Raw genomic sequence first — 22,415 nt, 5'->3', positions numbered from 1 at the left:
AAGGCCGTCCATCTCATGAAACAGAACAGACCGTAGACTTCTCAGCAAGGCGCAAGCCAGACAATCTTTAACAGTATATACTGGTGCCCCGTGTTACAAATACAAGTAGCTGTCAGACCGCAAGAATGGCGATAAGCCTTGGCCAAAGGTCTTGCCTCATGCCTCAAGCCGAGCCCTGTGGTTCATCACCTTTTCACTCCATTTGTGACTGTCGACACGGTCCTGCGGTGGCAGCTTCGGGCCCACGCTCAACGTGCCTCGTGTCCCAATATCACACTATGGGCTAGAGAATGGGCCTTCCCAAAGGTGCTCGGCCTAAAACAGGACTCTTCCTCAAGCCAGCGCGAATGAAGAACAGAATACTCTGTCATATGTCGATCCCTACCCCCTTGAGTGCATCGACCGCCCATTCTGGTGGGGGCTGCCCTTCAAAGTAACCCGCGAAGAAGTCCTTGCAGAAAGCAGGATATTGATCTTCGAGAATGGAAGTTCGGATTCGTCCCATGAGCGAGAGCAAGTGGTGGACGTTATGCATGGTCAGTCTAGCATGCAAAGAAAGATCAGTCAATTAGCTCACGTGAATGGGGAAGAGCAATCAAGAAGTGCGAGGGGAATTTCAAACATACAAATGAGCTCCAACCGTTTCCTTCGCAGCAAGATGATAGATGTACGCTCTTGAGACGCCTAGCCCCCCATCTTGTTTTGCCCGACAGCACGCGCAAGAGCAGCCTTCTTCAATGGGACCGAAGTCCTCAGCGTATCGAGCATGTTTGAGATTCAAGACGCCACGCGAGGTGATAGCATTGCCGAAGCGCTAAAAAGGCCACATGTCAGAGGGACAGAGCTCGAGACGGCTGACGGCCAACCTGTTTGATAAAAGTGACCTCCACTTACAGCGGTCCTTGTCGGCCATACGCAGTCGAACATGTCGGCTCCAAGAGCCACGGCAACGACGATATCTTCAGGATAGCCCTGACATAATCAGTGGTTGCGATACGTGAACATGAAGAGCTTTTCCGTACAATACCCATGACATATCTTGGCTTCTTTTCAGGGAGCAAGCTCGTACATGTATCAACCCTATCGAGAAGTGTAAGTTACCCTCATGATACTCCAAACCCAAGGCACGAGTGGTTGGATGGCAATTGCAAGCATACACTTTGCAGAAATCAGTCTTCGCCTCTCCACCGGAAAGACCGCCAATTGCGATGCCTGGGGTATCCCTCTTGACCATTTCCACGCAGCATTGTCTCCTCATCTCTAGGTCGAGGCCGCCCTGAATGATGCAAAAGAGGTTCTGTGTTTCGGGATACTTGTGCGCGACGATACATCTATCAAGCCATCGGATGGATCTTTCCATGGCCTCCTTCATACGGGCGCGGTCGGGTGACGTAGTCTGAATGACATCGTCAAGCTGCATCATAATGTCCGAGCCGATAGAGTTCTGCAAGGACATTGAGTGCTCGGGTGTGAGTAGCCTGAGCACGACATGAGATTACTTGTTCGGGAGAGGGCTGGAGACCTGGGCGAGGAGGACGTACATAGGACTCCCGTCATGAGGACTAAGGAACCGCACGCCTTCCTCCGTGATCTTTGCTAACTTCAGTAATGAAACCATTTGAAAACTTCAACATTCCAAAATCAGTCACTGGTTCAGGAGACACGGGAAAGCTGAGGGAGTGTGCTGTGCACCAACCAACCCGCCACTATCAGTCAGGATGTTGTAATTCCATCCTTGTAATTTGTGGGCGCCACCAATGGTGTCTAGCACCGCTTGACCAGGCTTCAAGCCCAGGTGGTATGTATTATTCAAGCACAGCCTGCAACCTGTCTCCTCCAGCTGTTCTGGCGTCAGGCCCTTGAGAGATGCCTGTGTCGCGACTGGCATGAAGATTGGTAGCTCGACTGCGCCATGGGGCAAATGGAGGGTCGAGGCACGAGCCTTGGATGTCTATGGGGTTTGTGGCGGAATTTGTCAATTTCGGGAGTGCTTTTGCAGCTGGGGCAGGATCGACGAGTGTCAGCGTACCGAACATCGGCCATGGAGATCAAAGGTCAGCGCTGAGGGTTTCGTAGCGGTCGACATGTTCGCGACAGGTCCAAAGGCATGGGGAATGGCAGCAATTGCCCTCTTCGTGGCGGTGAAGATGTCAAGTCGTGATCTCGTTGCCTGGAAGGCCCAGTGCATATGAAATCTGCCGATGGAAATGCACCGGTCCGCTGTGCTCACTTGCACGGGGATGTATCTAACACGTCACTCTTTGCGTACGGGTACTTGACATGCGGCGGAGAAGGCGTACGACAGGAAGAAGCGGGAAAGCGAAATATTGAAGTGGGTGAGTGGGAGGTGAAGTGAAAATGAGTTGGAGGTGAGTTGGAGTTGAAATGTCTGTCTGGCTCGGAACTTTTCCTCGTTTGCGCAACGCTTCGTGCCTTCCCTCTGTTGGCGCCTACAATCCTCAAGCAACCCCCACGATTCGATGCCCATACTGCCGGGTCATGAGCGTACATACGGAGTATGTATTACTCTTAACTCTCACCTGTGACACGACAGGTCATGGTGCACAAACGTTTGCCCCCAACGAGTGAATGCAAGGTTCTTCCCAGGCCCCACCTGATGCACATGTGATGATCATGTGGCCGAAACGCCCAGGCACGCGAGAGCAGTCGGCAAGTTGCCGGGACGATGCACAGGCGAAATTACAACAGATCCCTGGGGTGGAATGGCTGTAGATCCTGCAATTCCTTCTATCTGGGAAAGCGGTCAAAGATTTGACTGAGGACTGAGACCTCTCCTTCGTTGACAGGTGTACAGACGAAAGCTCGGACAAGTGACCAGACTGGTTCTAATCTCTCATCGTCTCGTGGATGTCGAGAGAGAATAATGCGCTGAATATGGAACAAAGGAAAAGAAGTTCAATCCCAAAGAAAACCCGCCTTCGGCTGTTTTGTGTCCGCTGGTCCCCGTAACGCCATCGCTATGCCCATACGAACCTCTTGTTTTGGCTCTGGTGAGTGCAGCAGGTATCGAGATAATTAATCCTCGTCGGAACTTCATCCTCAGAGCCCGCCTGCACCTTTTGACCAAGCTGAGAGCACTGTGCTGGCATCCAACACCGGTTGCAGCTGGCAATTAGCGCGCCCAGGGGCCGCCGTAGCCTGACTGAGCACGGTAGACTGTGGACTGGCCGGCGGTAATCGAAGGATTGCGTAGTTTGGTGCAAGCCACCTCGGCAGCATCTTCTTTCGCGTTGTTGAGGTATTGCCCGTCGTACCAGTATCTGGCTGCAAGGTTCTCACCTCGGATTGTGACTGTAGCAGACCAGGCTGTGCGGCCACCTAACAGCGCAAACTCTGGGTTAGCCGGCGAAATTAAGTAGGTGGAAGAACGTGGTACTCTTGAGTGTAGTATTCAAGGTGGCAGGCTTACCTCGACGATCGGAGACAATGTTGAACTGAGGTGTGGGCAACCGCTGTTTGCGACATTCAGCTGGCGAAGATTTAGCGTCAGTGGGAACATTTGGGTCGACATGACCTCGGGCTTACCGGCAAGCTCCTCCTGCCACGTCTTATGGGTTTTTGTAGCCATGTCGACGAGAAGAAAACGGTGAGGAACAGGCCTGATTGTGCTCGGTTCACCTGTTCCACGTCTTGATGTCGGAGATCCTTCAAAGTGCGAAGCTGGGGGCTGAGAGAGTGTGAAGATAGAACAACCCTGCGTGACAACCAACCACCGCAGACTTTATACTCAATAGATACAAGACACACAGGCCAGTACCCAGCTACCGATTCTAAGAGATGTCAGAGTGGGTGACCGTATCAGAAGGGAAGCTGCAGATGCCTCCAGTACCCGTTCCAACTACAGGCGCCTTGTGTCCTAGTACCGCTTCATTTCATGGGCAGCAGAGAGCAGATTTGAGCATTGTGGAGGTAGGTTGGGTTCTGTGCAACGTGATCTAGATCTCGTGACACTTTGTATTGATTGATAGATGGCCTGGCATCATCTGTGAAGAATTGTAAGTGGCACAAGTGTAAGCCTGCACGGGGACGCGAGATATCGAACGTGGGTAGAGCATGGGATGGCGAAGAACGCAAAGCGTAGGTAGAGCCACCATGCCTCACCACAGAATTCTTGCCAGCGCATCAAGGTATCCGGCAGCTTACAGTAGGGGGAAAGGAGCTCCGGGTCCAAGCAAAAGCTATGATATGCACGATGGCGTAGAAAGCAAAACTATGTGACCATCGAAGGAATGGAGAAAAGTCCGACCAAAGGCTAGACAACCAACCTTGAACGTCGAATGGAATATCGGAGTGGGGGGCTGTCGTACTGATGCCGACGGACCAATGCAAGATAGCGGCAAGGCGCAAATGTTTGGTTGAAGATCTATCCACCAACATTGCAGTCGATGGTCGATGTTCGTGACTAGTCCTGAAGAATTGGGAGCAGCGAGCTTCCGAACAAGGATTGAAGCTTTCTTTCTCTCTTGCTGCAGTCAGAGTACGTCAAATACAGGGCTGTATACCCCATTGGTCGCCCTCGTTGCCTTTCGCGAATTGGGCCTTTGGGCAGCAAAATTTTGGGGGTGAGGAACACGCATGAACTCGATCCACGTCTCGCGCTCAGCCCGATCGCCGCATGAAACAAAGTAGGCAGCGCGTCAGATTGGATATAAGTGGCATCAGACGAGACTGAACCTATCCCTCCAAACGTGGAAGCTTGAGAATAGAGAGCGGCCAAGTGAACGGGTAGATTTGCAGGGAGAGACGAATTCGGCCAGTGGATGGGAGCACAACAACTGCCAACAACCCCGGACCGCAAAAAGCGTCCAGTCAAGCTGGGCCAACCCAGGAGGCACACTCCGTGAGGGCGAGCAAGCAATGATGAGCGGCGATGGATGCGGCATGGGGCCGTCAAGCGTGGCGAGGGTTTGGAGAGATGTGGCACTGTACAGCAGTACTGCCTACCTAGTATCGTCCTTTGTAAATATGGACAGCAATGGTTGGAGAGCGTTGCAGAAGCAAGTGGATGCGAGTTCACAAATTGGAAAGATGGCAGCGTAACGGCAAGCGCAGCATCGGCCAATCACAGAGGCGTAGCATCCGCCCAGCCACTAAGGCCAAATTCGGACTAGAACAACAACCAGAATCTTGAAGGTGCAATTTGCTTCGAAAGACCTGGTCATGTTCCATCCAGCGTCCTACGGCCAACAGGTCGAGTCAGTCTATTGCGCACGATGGCTAACGCATCGCTGGCTTCAATCAAAGGTCAGGACATGAGCGAGACGATTGCATGTCTTTCTGGCCTGCCGTGCCTTGTACGTTCTGGATCTGGATTTAGAGACTTGTTCCCAAGCTGACTGGCAGGTTTTGGCGCACGTTGTCAGTGTCCAGGTAAAGCGCGTTCTGTCATGGTCTGTCTGCAAACTTGTTGCTGTACAATGATGTTCCTCGATGTGCGTCAGTCACCACGGACGACGCCTCGAAGTCGAAACGTTTGCATCTCGTCTTCGCGATGCATCTCACACCGCTGTGAACCTGTGTAACGCCACTGCAAAGGGAAATGTCTCCCTGAGGCCCTTCAGGGTCGAGAGACGCCAACAAATATGATCTCAGATTATCCTCTCGTTCCTTAGTCAAGAGCGGTGAGGCTCATGCCAGTGTCTTTTTATGCAATCATCCACCAGTGCAATGACGCCTGTTGCCACGATCACATCTCCGAGATCATTTGAGATATCCTTCTCCGTGAGCCGCATGCTGCATGGTGGCACCCAACTCCCTTGCGCAGCTTCTCGCCGGGCTTGCCTCAGAGACAATTTGTCCGGAGTGATATGAGCGATGCACGCCCCGGAGGACAAATTGACCAGCTCAAAGGAGAAAACCAGCTCAGACCCATCTCGATAGACATTGCGTCTCCAGCTATATCTCTCCCCCCAATACTCAAAGTCATACCTCGTCTCTCCCCTTTTGGCACGGTCTAACTGGACTTGGGCATAATTTGAGAACTCGATCTTGACGGCATCGGTGGGAACGGTGGCCTTGACATCGGCTTGGGTCGCAAGGAAATTCAATTCGTCGTCGGACCCTTCATCTTCTCCCAGCTCCAAAGGTGTCTGCGGGCGAGGCTTGCTCTTCAGTGTCTTGAGGTTCATCTTCGTAAGAGCTGAAGTCAACGAGCGTCGTGTTGATGGCGATGGCGATGGCGTGGCGACGGGTTTCAGATACTTTCGCTTCGAGTTGCAGACTTCCCGACCCGATTGCCGCTGATATCGACGAAGTGAGAATTGGCGTTCAGCGAGGTCGTACATGCGCAGGTGGAAAAGAGTCAGCTTCACTTTGTGATCTCTGGAGACCGTCAATTCGGTGTCGAGTCGAAGGTTGAGGTTTCCGTCGTGAGTGGTGTCATCATGTTGGATGAGAATCCTTTTTGTGGAGGGAAAGAGCTCGCCGAATTCGGCCGGACTGGTAGCTAGAGCATCTGGCTCGTAGCAAATGTGTCTCATCAACGGGTGCAAGCTCGGAACCCTGGAGGTCTCAGATTCGGGTTCTGATGCGACTGTTGAGGCGTATGTTTCGGTTGATGCTCGAGGGTCTTCTTGTTCATTACTCGAGTCTTCGGCTTCGTCGACGATCTCACGTTCCTCATATAGCTCGCAATGCTTGACAATGGCCTTTGTGTCGCTGTATGAAGTGAGGTTCGTATATTGGGTGTGGCTGGATTGTATGGAGCGACTGGACTGGGTACTGCTTCGATCGGATGTGGTGCTTTCCGAAGTAGCAGAACCCTTTGACCAGGCCCGAGTAAGGGTATGTCGTGTCATTGTATCAGAGTAATGCAGGTTGACAAGACGCCAGAGGGATGGGATGTTGGACTTTGAATCTGTTGTGGGATAGTTGAGATTGGAAGGGAGCTTGATATCTAGCGAGAAGGAAGAGACATTTCAAATGGTTGCGCTGGTGAGAGTTGCGGCAGTGAACAGAGCCAAAGGTAGCAACACCAACGGCACATCACAAGCAAGCAGCGCCATTGCGACCATTGGTGACGGGTTTAGGAGCAAACAGAATCAAGCAACAAAATCACTCCACGACTAGCGAAGATGGTTGTGAACCTCTCCAAGCTTTTCCGACGAGGAGGGACAGGCGCCGATGATGGCGCAGCAACCGTCGTACTCATCACTGAGGATTTGTGAACCGAGGGCGCAAGTCCGACAGAGCGGGTGGCCGGGACCAGCCGCAAAGGCCATCTGCTTCTGAAAGATGATGTGTGGTGACCTAAGATATCTTAGGAGAGTCTGCCTAGCGACACGCTCGAACTCCTCTCCAATAGCCTCAAGGAGGCAAGTGCTAGACTTCACTTTACGGGGACACAGTCGCCCGATTCATCGGACAAGGGCTGCGGAGGCGAGCAAGCATTATTCTCCGCGGTGTGGAGGCCGACGGGAGATCAAACATCGAATTGCGAACGAATGCCCACGGTGGCAAGAATCCGTTCGCTGCAACACTAGGCACACTTCGGACAGAGCAGGCAGGATCGTACTAGGGTCATGGTTGGACACAGGAGACGAAGCCGGTGGGATGGCATGACAGCAGTGCGGCGTTTGAGTAGGCGAAGGCCCCATAAGCCAACGTGTCCTCGGTCAGACACGGTTGCGAAGATCCATGTGCAACGGGTGGTCGAGGAGTGCGCCGCTGCGGAAAAGGACCCTGGAGGTCAGTCAGACCGATTGCTGCCCCTGGTCAAACTGCGACTACGTAGCCGAGGTGGCATGCTCAGTCAGGTTCAGCTAAAAGGAAAGTGAAAGAAAAGAGAAAACTCTGCCGCTCGGGTCTGGCGGGACGGCGTGCGGTGGCTACGCCGCACAGGGACTAGTGCAATGTGCCTTAATTGAACCTATGCGAACACCCCGTTTCTTCGCTCCTCTGTGTGACCCGAGTCGTATGTGGCACCACCTTATTGGTACTGACTGTTCCGAGGTCACCTGTTGCTGCCCTTTCATACGCTGCTTCAACTTGGGCATCATGCAGTGGAGTTCCCTGAGCGGCCTGTCTTTGAGCTTTGACTCAGACGAACATGAACATGTGTTCACGAGTAGATGCTGTACCTTGCGCTTCCGTATCACCGCAAACCTGTGGAAGGACAACCTGCATTCCAGCGACTGGGGCTGCAGCAACTTGTACATATCTCACGGGGGTAGTCACACCCTTGGGCAGCCTTGTCTAGCTTCATTTTCAAACATTGGGTGCGTAGTTTGATGTCTCGAAGTATGGGGCGGCCCTAACCACGACTGCCGTGGTCAATTCGAAGCACGTGTGCTCGTCCTGGAATCTAACTCAAGCAATGCTATCATCATCGTCGGGTGAGAGGCATTTTAACACCAATCCGGCATGAAAATCATGCAACCTGTCAGCGGCTTCCGCAACCCAAGAAGAGGTCGCTTCATCTGATCATCAACCACTAGCAACGGCTCGACCCGCCAAATGGTCAGAGAGCGATTTCTACCCAACTCATCGTCGAGCCACACGTTGACAATGGCATTCGTCCGCCCCTGACTTCCAGATCTCCCCATCGATGATCACGCTTCGGAGTAGCTCGGAGTCATTTGAAAATCAGCGCTGGAGGCCGCATCGCGCCAACTTTGGCCCCGCGCTATATATGCACTCGGACGCCGGTTGGGCCTAGTGGTGAACTCCAATGCTCGCGTGGACTCCCAAACCCTGGGACGGGCCTCGACCGGCTAATTTCGGGAGCGTCCACCCTCGCTTCTGCACGGTTCTGAATCCATCCATGACTTCCGTGTCTATCTAAACGGCCGGTTCTGCTAGTCCACGCTTCACGACAACGTCTACACTAAGGTTGAGACAAAGGCCAGAATAGATTATCGGCTATCGGCAAGGGCAGAGTCGGGGCACTAGAACACTGCCCCTGCAATTGGTCTTCGCCCAGGCTTGGACGGCGCGTGCTGATCAGCTTACGCAGTACTCTTCAATTGGACTTCCCCCCCCCCAAAATCGATCACGCCAACACCCGTTAGCTGGGAGGTTCTGGTTCTTGCGGTCTGCCGACTGCCTATGGCTTGCATCTTGCGTGCGAATTATCTCATACAAGACTGGTTTTGCTTCTGGAAGGACCTTTTAGTAGACCTGCAGGGGACGCCTTTATCGATGACTGTCGACAATTCATGCTATTCGTTCGATACGCTACATAACTGTGTATGGTTGGGGTGTGCATATCAACTCCACAAGTCCTTCAGCATTGTGCTCAATGTCCGTGTCAAATCCCCAACGTCTACGTGGATCGGCGTAAATCGAGTCGTTGACGGACAACACCAGGATACGACTTGTGTACCGCCAGAGGTGGACGGCGACGGTCTGAGAAACAAGCTGCCGTGCCGACTAAGGTACGGAGTTTCAATCGTAATCAAACGTCTAGTGTCCTACGTTCCGGGTCCAATCGGCAGATTCTGTCACCAGCAGAAGAAGAGAAGATCGTCCAGGCGATTCACCTTCTCAACAATATCCCGTCGAATTCGAGGTTCCAGGTGTCAGACACCGGATGCTTTACACCATTCCCCACAGGGGTCTGGGTAATTCAATCTCTCGACCAACCTCGATGCCTCGTCCGAGGAACCCTCTTGCACGACTGTCCACGCCGACATACGCCCGCCGTTTCTTCTCCTCACCCTCGACGCCATGGGTGACACTCCAAGTACGCAGCCCGTAGTAGTTTCCCACACAGTGGACGAGCCATCTAGCGAAAGCCGCTCCCTTGTCATTGTCCAGGCCCTCGAAGACCATCTTCTCGTTACTGATTGTACCATCGTCATTCCGGCCACCCCCACCCTTCTCTTTCCTTCTAGCGACATCATGCATGGCACCACCTCTGCCGATGAAGACGATCTCCTCGTCCTCCTCACTATCGCTCGTCAAGGGCACATCATGAAGACCGTCTTTTCTGAGGCGAATTTCCTTTTCATTCCACCCGCGCACAAATGTCCGCACAGATTCTTCCAGGTCTTGGAGCAGGCCTTTGGTGGCTTTGGCTCGCTTCAACCTGGCTCGCACCTCCTTGGGAATGCTTGTTGCTGCCTCTTCCATTGGACTCATGCCGGTATTGTGGACGCGCTTCCCATGATTTCTCGTGCTACTCCTACGGCCCTTGAGCTTGGACTCGACGGCGCGCTGGAATTCCGCGGCGTCCCACAGAGGAGCAAGGTAGTAAGGCACGGTACGGCGTGGGTAGGTAGGACGGATCTCCCAGTCGGACGCCAGGGGAGGGACGGCCCATGGGTTTGAGATCAATCGATCTGTCATAAGAGTTACATTAGTCTGATTGAAGTCTAATCTCTGGGTATATGCCGGGTACCGTTCTCCCATCGCCTGCGCTGCCGCGAGCCTTCCTTGCCCTTGAGCAAAGCTTCGCGGCGCTCCAGGCTGTCACGGCGTAGAAGCTTCTGATCGGAGTAGAGTGTCCTCGACGTGGCGTCAAGAGGGACCGTGATGCGCACTGAGGCTCCGGCAACAGGAGTCCGCTGCGTCGTTGATGGCGATGTCGCCTGCTCAATCGATACCTTGCCCATCTGAGCAGTCACTTTGTCAGTGCCGTGGCTGGCCGGAGACGTGGCAACGCTAGGAGTAGACATGATCGGGACGATGTGAGTGGCCATGTTGTGGGTGATCGAGTCAAGACGCCTGCTTATCGCGTGCAAGTAATCGGCGCAGTGGCAAAGGAAAATCCGAATTCAGCAGAAGAACGAGTCAAACTCGCGGGCTCTACCGATCTGAAGGCGAGATAATGCCTAATCTTGGGTGAAGTTGATGGACGGAAGAGGAGACGGAGCTATCTATCATAACTGCGAGTGAGGTTGAGGCGAGCCGGCCGCGCCCCCGTGAGATCGCGATATTGGAGTCATTGCTCCCGCTTTCCAGCGAATTGGAGGCCAGCGTCAGCCATCGTGGGGGCGTCGAGTGAGTCAATCTGGCCAGAGGATGCCGCGGTATCATCTGATCACAGAGTTCGAAGCAGGACAATGACTCGAGACCTCATCGGACGGCAAATGACTACGCCCACAGGTAAGGAACATCGACTGAGTCCATGTTATTGACGTCGCGTGAGACGCGCGTTGAGAGGTTGTGAATACCAAGGTACCTTTTAGGCGACGTGAGGCTCTTCTCTGGAGCGCCTTTGAGTGTGGGGTTGGCGTCGCCCAGGCTACCCGGAACGAGTCTCAAGCTTCGTCTGTTTGGTGTTGCCTGCGATCTCCAATTGAAGATACATTACCCGTGCTTGTTCAAATGCATACTGGCATTTCTTGGATTTCCCATTGATTCTTGTATTACTAGCTCCAATCTGTGAGGTGGGCTATTCGAAATGAAATCCTTATGCTTCTTAGCCACGTCGCTGGCGGCTGCGGCTTGCGCTCGTTCACTCCACAACCCAGTTCAGCAGGCGATCACACCCGATGAGCAAGTGCTCTTCGACCAGGACAGATGTTTGATTGAGCTCAGCCCAGGGGAGACAAGATGGGTTTCCGAAGACGACAAATGGGAACTGATGAGGGTAGGCCTACTCTTGTGCTGGGACGGAGTAGCTAATGCTGACCGCGACATAACAGAATGGAATCAAGTTCATGGATATCACCGAGAATGGTCACACCTACCCATACGTCGTTTCTGACCTCGCCTCAAGCACCGTCACCTATCCCAAGAAGCCACAGCATAACCAAACTGTCAGGTCGCTGGCAAAGACACTCGACAAGGACAATATGCGCAAGCACCTCGAAACATTTACATCCTTCCACACCCGTTACTTCAGGAGTCAGACCGGTATCGATGCGGCTCTGTGGTTGCACGACCAGATCAAAGATGTAATGGAAGCATCAGGCGCGTTCAACCACAGCGCCTCCCTGAGCTTGTTTCCTCATTCATGGGGACAGTCCAGTATTATCGCCCGCTTGCCTGGCAAGACAAACCATACGGTTGTGATCGGTGCCCATCTGGATAGCATCAACATGTTCCTCCCGTTTCTGCGCGCTCCCGGTGCCGACGATGACGGCAGCGGCACCGTCACGATCCTCGAGGCTTTGACAGCATTGGTTCAATCCCAAAAGATCGTGAACGGCTCGGCTGAAAACACGGTCGAGTTCCATTGGTATTCTGCTGAGGAAGGAGGCCTGCTGGGCAGTCAGGCCATTTTCAAGTCCTATCACGAGGAGGGCAGAGATATCAAGGCCATGATCCAACAGGACATGACTGGCTACGTTGAGCAGACGATTGCGCATGGGAAGCCCGAGTCAGTCGGCGTCATCACAGACTTTGTGGACCCAGCCCTCACCAAGTTTGTCGAGAGCATCATCACCACGTACTGCGACATTCCTTACACTCTGACAAAATGCGGCTATGCCTGCTCCGACCACGCTTCAGCAAGCAAGTACGGCTATCCGTCAGCTTTTGTGATCGAGTCGGACTTTGAGTATTCGGACAAGAAGATTCATACGTCGGACGACACCATCAAATACTTGAGTTTCGACCACATGTTGCAACATGCCAAGATGACGCTTGGGTTCGCCTATGAGGCTGCAATGGCCAAGTTTTAATGGAGAGACGACAGCGGGGACGGTCTTTGTGTACTTAAACAGCTGCGTCCAATCTCTGGATAATCTTCAGAGTATGAGGACAAGGTCTTTTTCTAGCTGATCGACCCAGTCACGCAGTACTCGTACGACCCTCACTTCTCTCTTGACCTCGACTCACAGCATGTGAAACGCAGCGTAGATCGGTGACGTAACTTCCCCATAAATCCCTGCAGCTATCGGAGCTTTCCATGCATTTGACGATTGTGAATGGATGGATTTTGTATCCAAGGTGCAACTCTGCTCCAATTCTCCTCACTTCAGGTTCCTCGACTGCTAACTCGTAGAGCACTCGATCACGAGGACCCTCGGGTGGAAATAGAGCCTGCTATGTTGCATCCCTTAGCGCAGTTGCTTTCTTCTGGCCTCTGGTGCCTTCAACCCTGACTCCCTCTTGAGCCTCAACTCTGCTCAGTCCACGCCTCGACCTCCTTCACGAACCTCCTAGCAGAGCCACGAAACACCACAGACCGCTGCCGAAGAATCCAAGATGGCACTGACAGATTGTACGCTACCTGCGGAACTCGAGGCCTCTCAGGTTATATCGAGCTAACACTTGTTCACAGACAACCCTTTCGCCAAGCGCGAGGAGTTTACCCCGAGAAACCTGCTAGCCTACAAGATCCTCACCATCGTCTCCTGGCTCTTGCTGGTCATTTTCGGTGCCGTCTATACGTTTCAAAAGCCGACCGACTGCTCGAAGCACCAGCATTGTCACACGATATGGGGACAGAACAATCACAATCCGAGCGGCTTCAGCGTCAACTCGGTGCTGACGAGCATATACTGGGTGGTTGTCCTGATATTCCAAGCTCATTATGTTCGTTTCTTGTGGAGCGCAGAGAAAGATTATGTCACAAGCGCCGCCAATGTCGGTTCGCATTTCATCTTGGTATGCTTCTTCAAGCCTGAACTGAACGTGCCGTGGCTGATACCTTGGTGCAGCATAACCTCTTGACGTTCGGTTTCATCATGCTCTGGGTGCGAGGCTACTTTTGGCAGGGTGAGCTGCTTCTGATCGTCAACCTCTTCAACCTGACCGCGCTCTACTTCGGCCACTCCGCTACTCCATTGATCATCCACGCTCCGATCGTCTCTGCACCGTTGGCCTGGAACTACGTGGCAATCCTCTGGAATGGAGCCGCAATGGTGGGACATAACAGAACCCATCTCCCTGCCCGGATCGTTGCAAACATATTCATTTGGGGAATTCTCATGTTGGGTGCCTTCTTCCTTGCGGTTTTCAAAGACTACACGATCGGACTTGAACTGGCTCTTCTCGCATTGTGTAAGTCTTCGTGCACACACCTCTTTGTGATGATTTGTTGACGATTGCCCAACAGCACTTGCACTGGGTCAGCTTGCCACCAAGGTCGTCGCTTTCCAGTGGATATTTGCGTTCGTCATCGCCGCGGTTCTGTTTGTCCTCTCCCTGGCGGTTGCAGCTCCAAAGCTATTTGGAGGAGACCGCAGCGCACGACACGAAGGCGCGATCGTCAGCGAAGACCGAGAACGAGCTCCACTTCTAGACGATCGTCAATAGCGGACCCGCTGTGTTTCCCCCACCCGTCAAGGACCAGCTCATCACCTTGGTGTCCACTTCTCACAGCATTTCCAACAGCATGGTCGATGCATTCGGCTGGATAAATGGTCCTGAGCACATCCTCAACCTTTTCACTACATTTTCTCGGCTGGCATGTCTCCAGGTCAGGCGAAGAACAGGGCTGATATAGTGCTGGTTGGGTTATATTGGCTGCATCTAAACTGGAGTCGATACTCCGTCTTGGGGCATGCGTCAGCCTTGGGAGCAATTAATATGAACACATTGCTTTCCACCGGTTTGTTGGGAACGGTCAGGCGCATGCCACTAATTTCGAAAGAGGGCGCTACTTCTGCTATAGCCGACATGATACCCAGCAGAATCTACCTTGTCTTTTGCTGTGATGGTTCGCGTCCCAGACCCATGGTTGCGCGCGTGGGGCGATGGTTGCCTGCTGCATCTGTTCCCACCACTTGTTCCTCACAAGCCAGCCGATTAAGAATTAATGACAAAGAAAAGTAAGGTAGCCTGTCAACCGTGCGGCCAATAGTTGTCGTTGTATTTGTGGCTGGCTTGACGTGCGCCTCGTTTGTACTACCATCGCGGTTTCTGGCACGTCGCTCCTCCATACCACCTGGACTGCACCTTCTGAGGCCGTAGCTGCCGCGGCACGGTGAACACATGAACCTCAAACACCTGCTCTGTTTTGCCTTCAGATTCAGGTCGTCGTCGTCTTTCAACATGGCGAAAGACAAGGACGACCCAGACTTATCGCCGACATCTGCAGCCTTAGGCGGCAGTGGCAGCCACCAGAAAACAGACCCGTCTCCCGACACCAACGCGCCTGAGACGGTGTCTGCTGAGAAACCAGCCATGCCAAAAGCCAACGTCGACAAGCCAGGGGCCGTGACCGGCGGTGATGATCATCCAGGCCCGCAAGACAAATCTTCTCCGTCATCCTCTGATGCCGCCACGCCAAACACGTTGTCATCTGACGAGCAGCCCAAGACACAGCCTCAAAGCGACATGGAGACCTCTTCCGAGCCTGAGGAATTAATCGTCCCGTCGACCCGAGTCAAGAAGCAAACGAGATGGACGATGATTACGGAACCAGATCCTGGAGCACTCCACCCTGACCTTGACTTCACGGACCGAAACACCTTGACCCGTGTCCTTGCGCTGCTCCAGAACGGCTGGGTTCTAGCTCGCGGTCGTGGTCCCAGGAACCATGACACCTGCCTTTGGTGTCGCGGACCCATCGAGTCCGACGTCGATATCCTCACCCACGTCGGGGCGGACAACGGGTCCAAGTGTAGGAACTCTTGGCCGGCAGCCTGTCTCATGGACTGGATTCATCAAGAGCTTGACACGGCGAACGGCCACAAGCTGAAGTGTCCTATGTGCTCAGCGGAATTCTGCAGCTCTGGGACCAAATCCGCGCACGATTTCAAGGCCGATCAAGGCAATTCAGACCCTGACAGTCTTCGGGACGCGGCCTGGTTGAGAGTTGTGCTGTTTAGTCCTCTGTTTGCCCGAGAAGCTGCCCTCAAAGAAGGAAAGCAACTCATTTTCATGCAAGGAGCCGAAGCGAAGAAACTGGTCTTTCTAGGCCAAAACAAGGTTGTTTTCTCCCAGTGCGAAGGTCTTCTTGATCCCGTCGAGGCGGAGAACAAGAGGCGGTGGCTCAAGAGGCAATATGGTGACAACCTCCCGTGGAACGTCGAGAAACTGACCGAGATGGGAATTGCCCAGTCGGAAGCAACGGCCATCATGCACGCCTACACACAGAGCGCTGCCAGCCCTTCGACGCGCCTCGATGACGACCCTCTGGAGCTGCAACCTCGATTTGACACAACCTGGGTTATGATGGACCGCGGAAATAACCAGTTCATCATGTCCCCATTCCTGACCGAGCAAGCTCACAATGTGATCCGGCTCCCAGTGCAACTTGGACACGGCGTCATCAACGACATGACTGCGGCGGAGTTTAAGGCCTTGGCGAAGAAGAACGGCGGTTTGCTGGCGGCCATCAAGGGGTTCGATGCCACCAAGGACGAGGACTTTAAGCGGCATAGAGTGTCTGCGGAAGCATGGATTCAACACTTGCTTGCTAAGAACAAGCGAGACGGGGTTGCCGGGCCCAAGTATGAGTTCTGGAAGCGAGTCAAGGACGCCCATGATGTCAACCTTGATTTCAGTCTAGCCGCAGGAGAGAAAGGTGAAGGGGATCACGACGACGAGTGGGAGGATGATGACGACAATGATGACATTGAGTAGATGGTTAAGTAGCCTCGCCATGACGGATCTTGGAGTGGAACTGAATAGGGTCCGTAGACAGCAGGGTGGTAGACAGCAGGGTGGTAGGCAGCAGGGTGATAGACAGCAGGGTCCTTGAAGCGTACAAGTACAATACATCCATCCTTGGGAAGTCCGAACCATGCATGCAAACAACCTCATATTTACAGTACAGTACTTTTGACGACCCGAAAGCGCTAGCGAGCGACTTGGTCTCCATCGCTATGAACAATGCTAGATTCCCATATGACCATGCCATCGGGTGGACTATATGGATGTACAGTAGTATGTTGTCCTGTATTCCCGCATCTGCATTTGCATCGATATGTTCGTGGCCGTGACGCCGACAGGTGGATCTCATGGTGTGGAATACCGGCACTAAGGGATAGCGTAGCATACCATACCATAGCATAGTATAGCATTACTATAGCGTAGCATTCCATATTATACTATACTATACTATACTCTACTCTACCATGGCATACAATAGTATACTATAGCGTAGTATGACACGGTATACCATGGCGGCACCTACCATCGACGACGACATGGAGGTGGAATGGAATGGACTGTAAGATAGGTATCATCATATCATACCATATCATACCATATCACATCGTATAATACCACATCGCGTCACATCATCACATGACGACGCGCCATCTTTCTGGCCGCTATTGATCTCACCATCGTACAGAGTATAGAAATCTTCCCAGGAAATGTCGAATGAGTGAGTGAGTGCGTGAGTTGGTCAATGAGCAAACCCATCGTTCCTCCCGACAGGCAGGCAAGTAGGGCCGTCTTTCAGGCTCACTCATAATCGACGCCCCACTCCTTCAAGCGCTCCTTCTCGCGCACTCCGGTCTTGGCCTCGATCCAATCTTCCACGGTGACCCAGCCCTTGCGGCCGGACAAGACGGCATTCCGCACGGCAACATGCCATTCGCGCCACCACGCCTGCGCCACCGCCGCCGCCGTGTCCGTCGTCGAGCCCGAGCCACTCTGATTGTGAGAGGACGTGCTCGACGCCGACGACGACGGGGGTTCCGCTTCCGGGTGTAATTCCGACTCCGAAATCACGGACACGTTGGTATCGTTCCGGTGGAGGGCGGGGCGGGCGCCACTAGCTTTGCCTTTACTGGGGAGACCCGCGTTCGCGTTGGTCACGCCGATGATGGGCCACTCCACGCTGACGACCTCGTACTTCTTCGTCGGGTACAGACGGAGCATGTTGGTGAACCAGTTTGAGGACTTGCGCAGGATGGTCACGCTGGAGTGGTGCGTGGGAAACGTCACGGTGAGGGTGCCCCGGTATTTCGTGCTGGCTAGGAGGTTGCGGGCGTGGCCTTCTAAAAGGGCGGTAGGGAGGGAAGGACACTGGCGGGTGAGGGTGAAGCTGTGGATTGGACAGAACCGAGTTAGATATCGGTACGAGATGGGAGATGGAGACAAGTGGTGACAATCTCGGGCAGCAACACCACCGCCGCCGCCGCTAAAACAGCGACTCACTCACCTGCGGTTCTCTGCTTTGTCTTCGCAGAACTTCTTGGCCCATAGCTCCAAGGGGGCCATGTCCTTTTCTTCTCTGCTCAGTTGCTTGGGTGATCCGTTGGTCGAGCCGGGTTGGTAGCGCTTGACTTTCAATTTCCAGGGCGCTACAACACTTCGGCCACCTGTGCTGCTGGTGTGGGTGTTGGCGTGCTCATCGACAGGACCGGTGTCAATGCCATTCGAACAGGGATTTGAGTTCACCCTCCCATTCACATCCACACCCAAGTCCAACAAACTCGTCAGGTTGAATTTGAGCTCGAAATCCACGATCGTGGACCCGTGCTGCGTCCCGCTTCCGAGATGCGTGCCCCGGATGATCATGATGGGTTTGGGCGGGAGGGAAGCCTGCTCGGCGATGAACTTTGTGACGTTCCGTTGGACTTGCGCCGCGGTCGTGGCGTTTGAGCTGCTGGACGTGAGGTCGGGGCTTGTTGTCGTCAGCGCGGTTTGGTCGTCGGAGAGCTTGGAGTCTCGGACGCGGTATTTGGAGAACGGGACGGTGGTTAGGCGGGAAAGGGCGGAGAGGGGGTTCTGAGACGGGACAGGTGCCGGTGGTGGTGGTGGTTGTGGCTGTATTTGTGGTTGATGTTGATGTTGTAATTGGTGGGTGGGAGTCTGTGCTGATAGAGTCGGAGTGTCTGTCCATGGGTTTGAGGCTGGGAGGATTGTGTTTTCGTAGGATGGTGGTGAGTCGGTTGGGATGGAGGTGTCTATTTCGTTGCGACGGAGGGTTGATTTCTCTGGGAGCGGCATTTTGCGATTGACGGCTTGTGTGAAGTGTGTGCTTCCGCTTGTGCGTATAGGTGTATGGATATGTACGGGTACAGATAGATTTCAGGTCAATTCCAGAAAAAGTCCAGACTTCGGGACCTTGATCTGGCTATGACTCCGTCCTCGTGTTGCGGGATCAAAGGTTCATGAAACAAGCCGGACAGTCCGATGATGTGGTGTGATGTGATGTACAATGTAGTGATGATCCGGCTGGAGATGCTGCAGTAATAACGTCGTTTAAAACATCCGTGGTTAAGAAGACAATGTCGAACAAAAGAGTAGGTATAGAGAGATGGAAATGAATTCAAAACAACAATAAAGACAACGACAACAACAACCTGGCAAGAAGATGGAAGCCCGTCACAACGCCAACAATAAAGACACAACATGTGCTGCAAACTGTTGATTCATTCATGCATTCAATCATCGTTCATTAGGCGCACGGCCTTTTTCCCGGGTCGAGACCTTGCTCACTCCGCAGGATGGACTCGATGCGGCTAGATCGAATATGCAGGATGAGATGTTCCTGGTCGTGCCTGGTCTGGCTCGTTCAGAAGAACCACTGCAAGTCCACAAATCCGGTCATGCAGACCTCAAACAGGTGTGGTTCGCTCAGGCACCAACCTTTGGGCTGACCAGTACGAGTACGGAGCACGGAGGAAGTCCGGAGCACGAGGTTCCGGGCTGAGCGAGGCGGATCCACGTGACGGCTGATGTCATGGCTGTGGCTGTAGCTGTGGCTGTAGCGGGGCTGTAGTGGCGCAGACTGAGCGAATATGAGTGCTGCCTACATCTCCCACAGTATACTCCGTACCGTACATACTATGCACACAGTAGCAGGTCCGGTCCTACCACCACCACTACGTAATCCTGGGGAAAGTGCGGAATGGGATATCCTCGCCCCAACCTTTGGTAAAGATTCTCGTTCCCGAATCAATTTGACTGCTGCCTTGCCTACCACGGCTGAAGACCGTGCCCGCCTGAACGGCACTGACGGGATGACCCTCCACCCGTGAACTATCCATCGTATCGACGCAGAAGAAAGATCCACCTCTGCATTTCCGCTGCAACATGATCAGTGCGTTGCCTAGAGAAGAGCTGTTGACCACGCCCGCAGAGGAGCAAAAGCGCCATTGAGGTGCTCGCAAAACGTGGTTATTGCCTCCAACCTATCCTTCTTCCATTTCGCCAGTTGTATCTCTCGCTTGTCGTCCTCCGTCTGCGCCTCTGATTGCTCCACCCCCGTCTGACCTGCGGCTCTCCTGGCTCGGCCTTCGGTTTTAGGCTCGGCCGTGACCTCCGAAGTGCCGCATCGAACAACCGCCCAGGCGACCTTGGCTTCACACACGGGACACAGATACGGCGGCTGCCTCATATCTTCCGCTACTGACGCGGTACCTTGCATCATGCAAGCCAGGTACATGCAGTGGTCGAGTCCGAAACAGTGGCCCAGTTCATGTGACGCCGTGCGGCAGAGACGGAACAGGAGCAAGCTGCTGGTGTCGACGACGGCCAGACCGACTGCAGGGGATGAGGTTCGGTACACATCCACCGCTTTTTCCAAGGGTTGAGGTGTAATCAACGACTGAGCTCCGGAAATTGGTCGGTGGGCGATTGTGCGCTTCTTGGCACCGTTGCGCCTGTTTCGTGGGTTGTCATTCTGGCTACTTCCCAGATTCAGCTTGTCGACAAAGGCTTTGCAATGACTAGCGGGCCAGATGTGTTCTCGATCAACGCCATGGACATCATCAAGGCAGGGCTGATATCGGGCACTTGAAGCAATGGCTACCCGACTGGCGCCCCATGCTCGGCCACAGCAGAAATCATCTTCTTCAGACTCGTACATATCATGCGTTATAACGAAGAGCAGCGCATAAGCGTCCGACGGGAGCACGCGGAGTGCCACGTCCGTCATGTCATTCAGGTTTAACTGATGGCTGTATGGGAAGGCATCTGCTGGACCAGCATTTGAGGGTGGCGTACTGCGAACTCGGATACGGGTGGCTTCGGTACCGGTGGACAGCGCCACAGCCTGGACATCGCGCGTTTTGCGATTAGATGACCCTGATTTGGACTGGGCTGGCTCGTCCCAGGAGGTGAAGCTCAGAGGCACAGGGAGTAGCTTGACCTCAAGGCCGTGGTAGAAGGCTTGCAGGTAGGAGATGAGGCTCCGAACTTCAACATCCGCAACAACGACTGCCTGCTTCTCCTGCCCGAGTTAGCGAGGGCAAACGGATCAGCCAGCGTGGCAGCCTACAACCATTGACGAGTCAGTCTTGGGACGACGCCAATCATCCATGAAATTCACGCTTCGGTCGATCTCCGGTGGAGCAGCGACGTAGATGATGTGGCGACGGGCGGTAACGTGGTTCCTCGTGCCGTCGTTCACCCACGATCGAAAACTCTGAGAAGGGTATTTTGGATCTAGGTCAATGGCGTCACCAGGCAAGACGAGGGGTGCGGGAAATTTCGTGAGATGGTATTGGGACGCAGCATTGGCGGTGTGCTTTCGCTTCCCAGTTATGGCAGTTAGAAGACGCTGCTCGTTATAGGGCTGATGTCCTGATGATTGGGCATACTCTGAAGGCAAGGACGTCAAGATGCTATGCGGGCAGCGCGCCTGGGAAGAGGAAGATTGAGGCAGTGCCATGACGTCGATGACAAGGACGAGATGGAAAGAAGGAAGGAAGTTGTGACTTTTTGGAGGAGTTGCACGTATTTATATTTCTGCGGCATGGTTGCCTGGTTGACTGGCAGGGGTCCGGTGGACTACCTCTGGCCCTTCATCATGTACTTATTTTCCCAAAATCAACCAGCAGTGGTGATTTACGCAAGGCGATGGACACCCTATGAGCCCTAACCAGATGCCAGTCTGGGAAGCGTGTCACACTCTTGAAATAGTATAAGAGGAGGCCGGTAGACGAGGTAACGCAAAAGGTTGATCAGGCTTCGACACCGGTACTGATGGTATGGCACCAGACAGGATTCGGTCAAGTGCAGACGGCAATTAGCTGTTCGACATGTCGGAATCATCATCGTCGCAGGCACATCCTCTTCTTGTTTTGCCAAATCAACCGCTGGTGTGATGTCACAAGCCAGGGTTACTGTAACAAGGCTGGCGTACCCAATCTCACGTTCGTCGTACCGATCTCCGGACTAAATCCAAGTGTGGGACATTCATCGATCTCGAGGAAGAAGCTGACCTCTTAGTCACGTCGCTGGCATTCACGACTCGGCACTTCTTGCCACTGCTTCGGAAGGCGCATGGTGGTGGCCGCTTCATCAATGCCTTTTAAGGCAGCGGCTCGATCGCTCTCTCGGCCAGTGGGCAGTTGCTACCGACAGTTTCAATATAACTTTGCATGTCGAGGTCAGCCTTGGACATGTTGGCTATTTGTGATGAATCGACATCTCGTCAGTAAGGATGCTGACATCCGACTCGTGTGTCCCGTCCAATGAAGAACGGCATTGGGTGGGATACAGGGAACGAGATATCTTCGGAGGGCATCAATATGCTGGTCGCGCTGGTCAAGGTGGAGATGGGGATGTACAGTAACGCCGGAGTCTGGAAGACAAGGGGAGCAGGTGTGGACCTCGTTGGAACCCATGGAAACATCGAGGATCGTTCTTCC

General features: G+C 53.6%; 9 protein-coding genes across 9 annotated transcripts; 3 read left to right on the top strand and 6 right to left on the bottom strand.

Moving 5' to 3' along the window:
- Positions 1-367: 367 nt before the first annotated feature.
- Positions 368-2,086, bottom strand: G647_06834 (queuine tRNA-ribosyltransferase; the record flags this gene model as incomplete). Its single annotated transcript, XM_008731153.1, has 8 exons — positions 368-542; positions 627-814; positions 895-972; positions 1,023-1,080; positions 1,158-1,478; positions 1,542-1,625; positions 1,701-1,951; positions 2,030-2,086. The coding sequence occupies 8 exons, from the start codon at positions 2,084-2,086 to the stop codon at positions 368-370; spliced, it is 1,212 nt and encodes a 403-aa protein (XP_008729375.1).
- A 1,047-nt stretch (positions 2,087-3,133) lies between these two features.
- On the bottom strand, positions 3,134-3,589 carry G647_06833 (uncharacterized protein; the record flags this gene model as incomplete). The annotated part of the gene is made up of 3 exons (XM_008731152.1): positions 3,134-3,339; positions 3,431-3,490; positions 3,547-3,589. 3 exons carry the CDS (start codon positions 3,587-3,589, stop codon positions 3,134-3,136), a joined length of 309 nt encoding a protein of 102 aa, XP_008729374.1.
- Positions 3,590-5,633: 2,044 nt separating this feature from the next.
- On the bottom strand, positions 5,634-6,818 carry G647_06832 (uncharacterized protein; the record flags this gene model as incomplete). The annotated part of the gene is made up of 1 exon (XM_008731151.1): positions 5,634-6,818. The coding sequence occupies one exon, from the start codon at positions 6,816-6,818 to the stop codon at positions 5,634-5,636; it is 1,185 nt and encodes a 394-aa protein (XP_008729373.1).
- Positions 6,819-9,555: 2,737 nt separating this feature from the next.
- Positions 9,556-10,661, bottom strand: G647_06831 (uncharacterized protein; the record flags this gene model as incomplete). Its single annotated transcript, XM_008731150.1, has 2 exons — positions 9,556-10,301; positions 10,361-10,661. The coding sequence occupies 2 exons, from the start codon at positions 10,659-10,661 to the stop codon at positions 9,556-9,558; spliced, it is 1,047 nt and encodes a 348-aa protein (XP_008729372.1).
- Positions 10,662-11,365: 704 nt separating this feature from the next.
- G647_06830 (uncharacterized protein) lies at positions 11,366-12,590 on the top strand (the record flags this gene model as incomplete). Its single annotated transcript, XM_008731149.1, has 2 exons — positions 11,366-11,554; positions 11,610-12,590. The coding sequence occupies 2 exons, from the start codon at positions 11,366-11,368 to the stop codon at positions 12,588-12,590; spliced, it is 1,170 nt and encodes a 389-aa protein (XP_008729371.1).
- Positions 12,591-13,116: 526 nt separating this feature from the next.
- On the top strand, positions 13,117-14,169 carry G647_06829 (uncharacterized protein; the record flags this gene model as incomplete). The annotated part of the gene is made up of 4 exons (XM_008731148.1): positions 13,117-13,132; positions 13,193-13,518; positions 13,572-13,914; positions 13,970-14,169. The coding sequence occupies 4 exons, from the start codon at positions 13,117-13,119 to the stop codon at positions 14,167-14,169; spliced, it is 885 nt and encodes a 294-aa protein (XP_008729370.1).
- Positions 14,170-14,907: 738 nt separating this feature from the next.
- Positions 14,908-16,443, top strand: G647_06828 (uncharacterized protein; the record flags this gene model as incomplete). The annotated part of the gene is made up of 1 exon (XM_008731147.1): positions 14,908-16,443. The coding sequence occupies one exon, from the start codon at positions 14,908-14,910 to the stop codon at positions 16,441-16,443; it is 1,536 nt and encodes a 511-aa protein (XP_008729369.1).
- Positions 16,444-17,271: 828 nt separating this feature from the next.
- Positions 17,272-18,765, bottom strand: G647_06827 (uncharacterized protein; the record flags this gene model as incomplete). The annotated part of the gene is made up of 2 exons (XM_008731146.1): positions 17,272-17,857; positions 17,975-18,765. The coding sequence occupies 2 exons, from the start codon at positions 18,763-18,765 to the stop codon at positions 17,272-17,274; spliced, it is 1,377 nt and encodes a 458-aa protein (XP_008729368.1).
- Positions 18,766-19,870: 1,105 nt separating this feature from the next.
- Positions 19,871-21,433, bottom strand: G647_06826 (uncharacterized protein; the record flags this gene model as incomplete). Its single annotated transcript, XM_008731145.1, has 2 exons — positions 19,871-20,992; positions 21,041-21,433. 2 exons carry the CDS (start codon positions 21,431-21,433, stop codon positions 19,871-19,873), a joined length of 1,515 nt encoding a protein of 504 aa, XP_008729367.1.
- Positions 21,434-22,415: the final 982 nt, after the last annotated feature.

The sequence above is a fragment of the Cladophialophora carrionii genome (genome assembly GCF_000365165.1).
Source record: "Cladophialophora carrionii CBS 160.54 unplaced genomic scaffold supercont1.5, whole genome shotgun sequence".
Taxonomy (NCBI): domain Eukaryota; kingdom Fungi; phylum Ascomycota; class Eurotiomycetes; order Chaetothyriales; family Herpotrichiellaceae; genus Cladophialophora; species Cladophialophora carrionii.
Note: the sequence above shows the minus strand (reverse complement) of the source record. Positions and strands in the feature narration are given on the sequence as shown.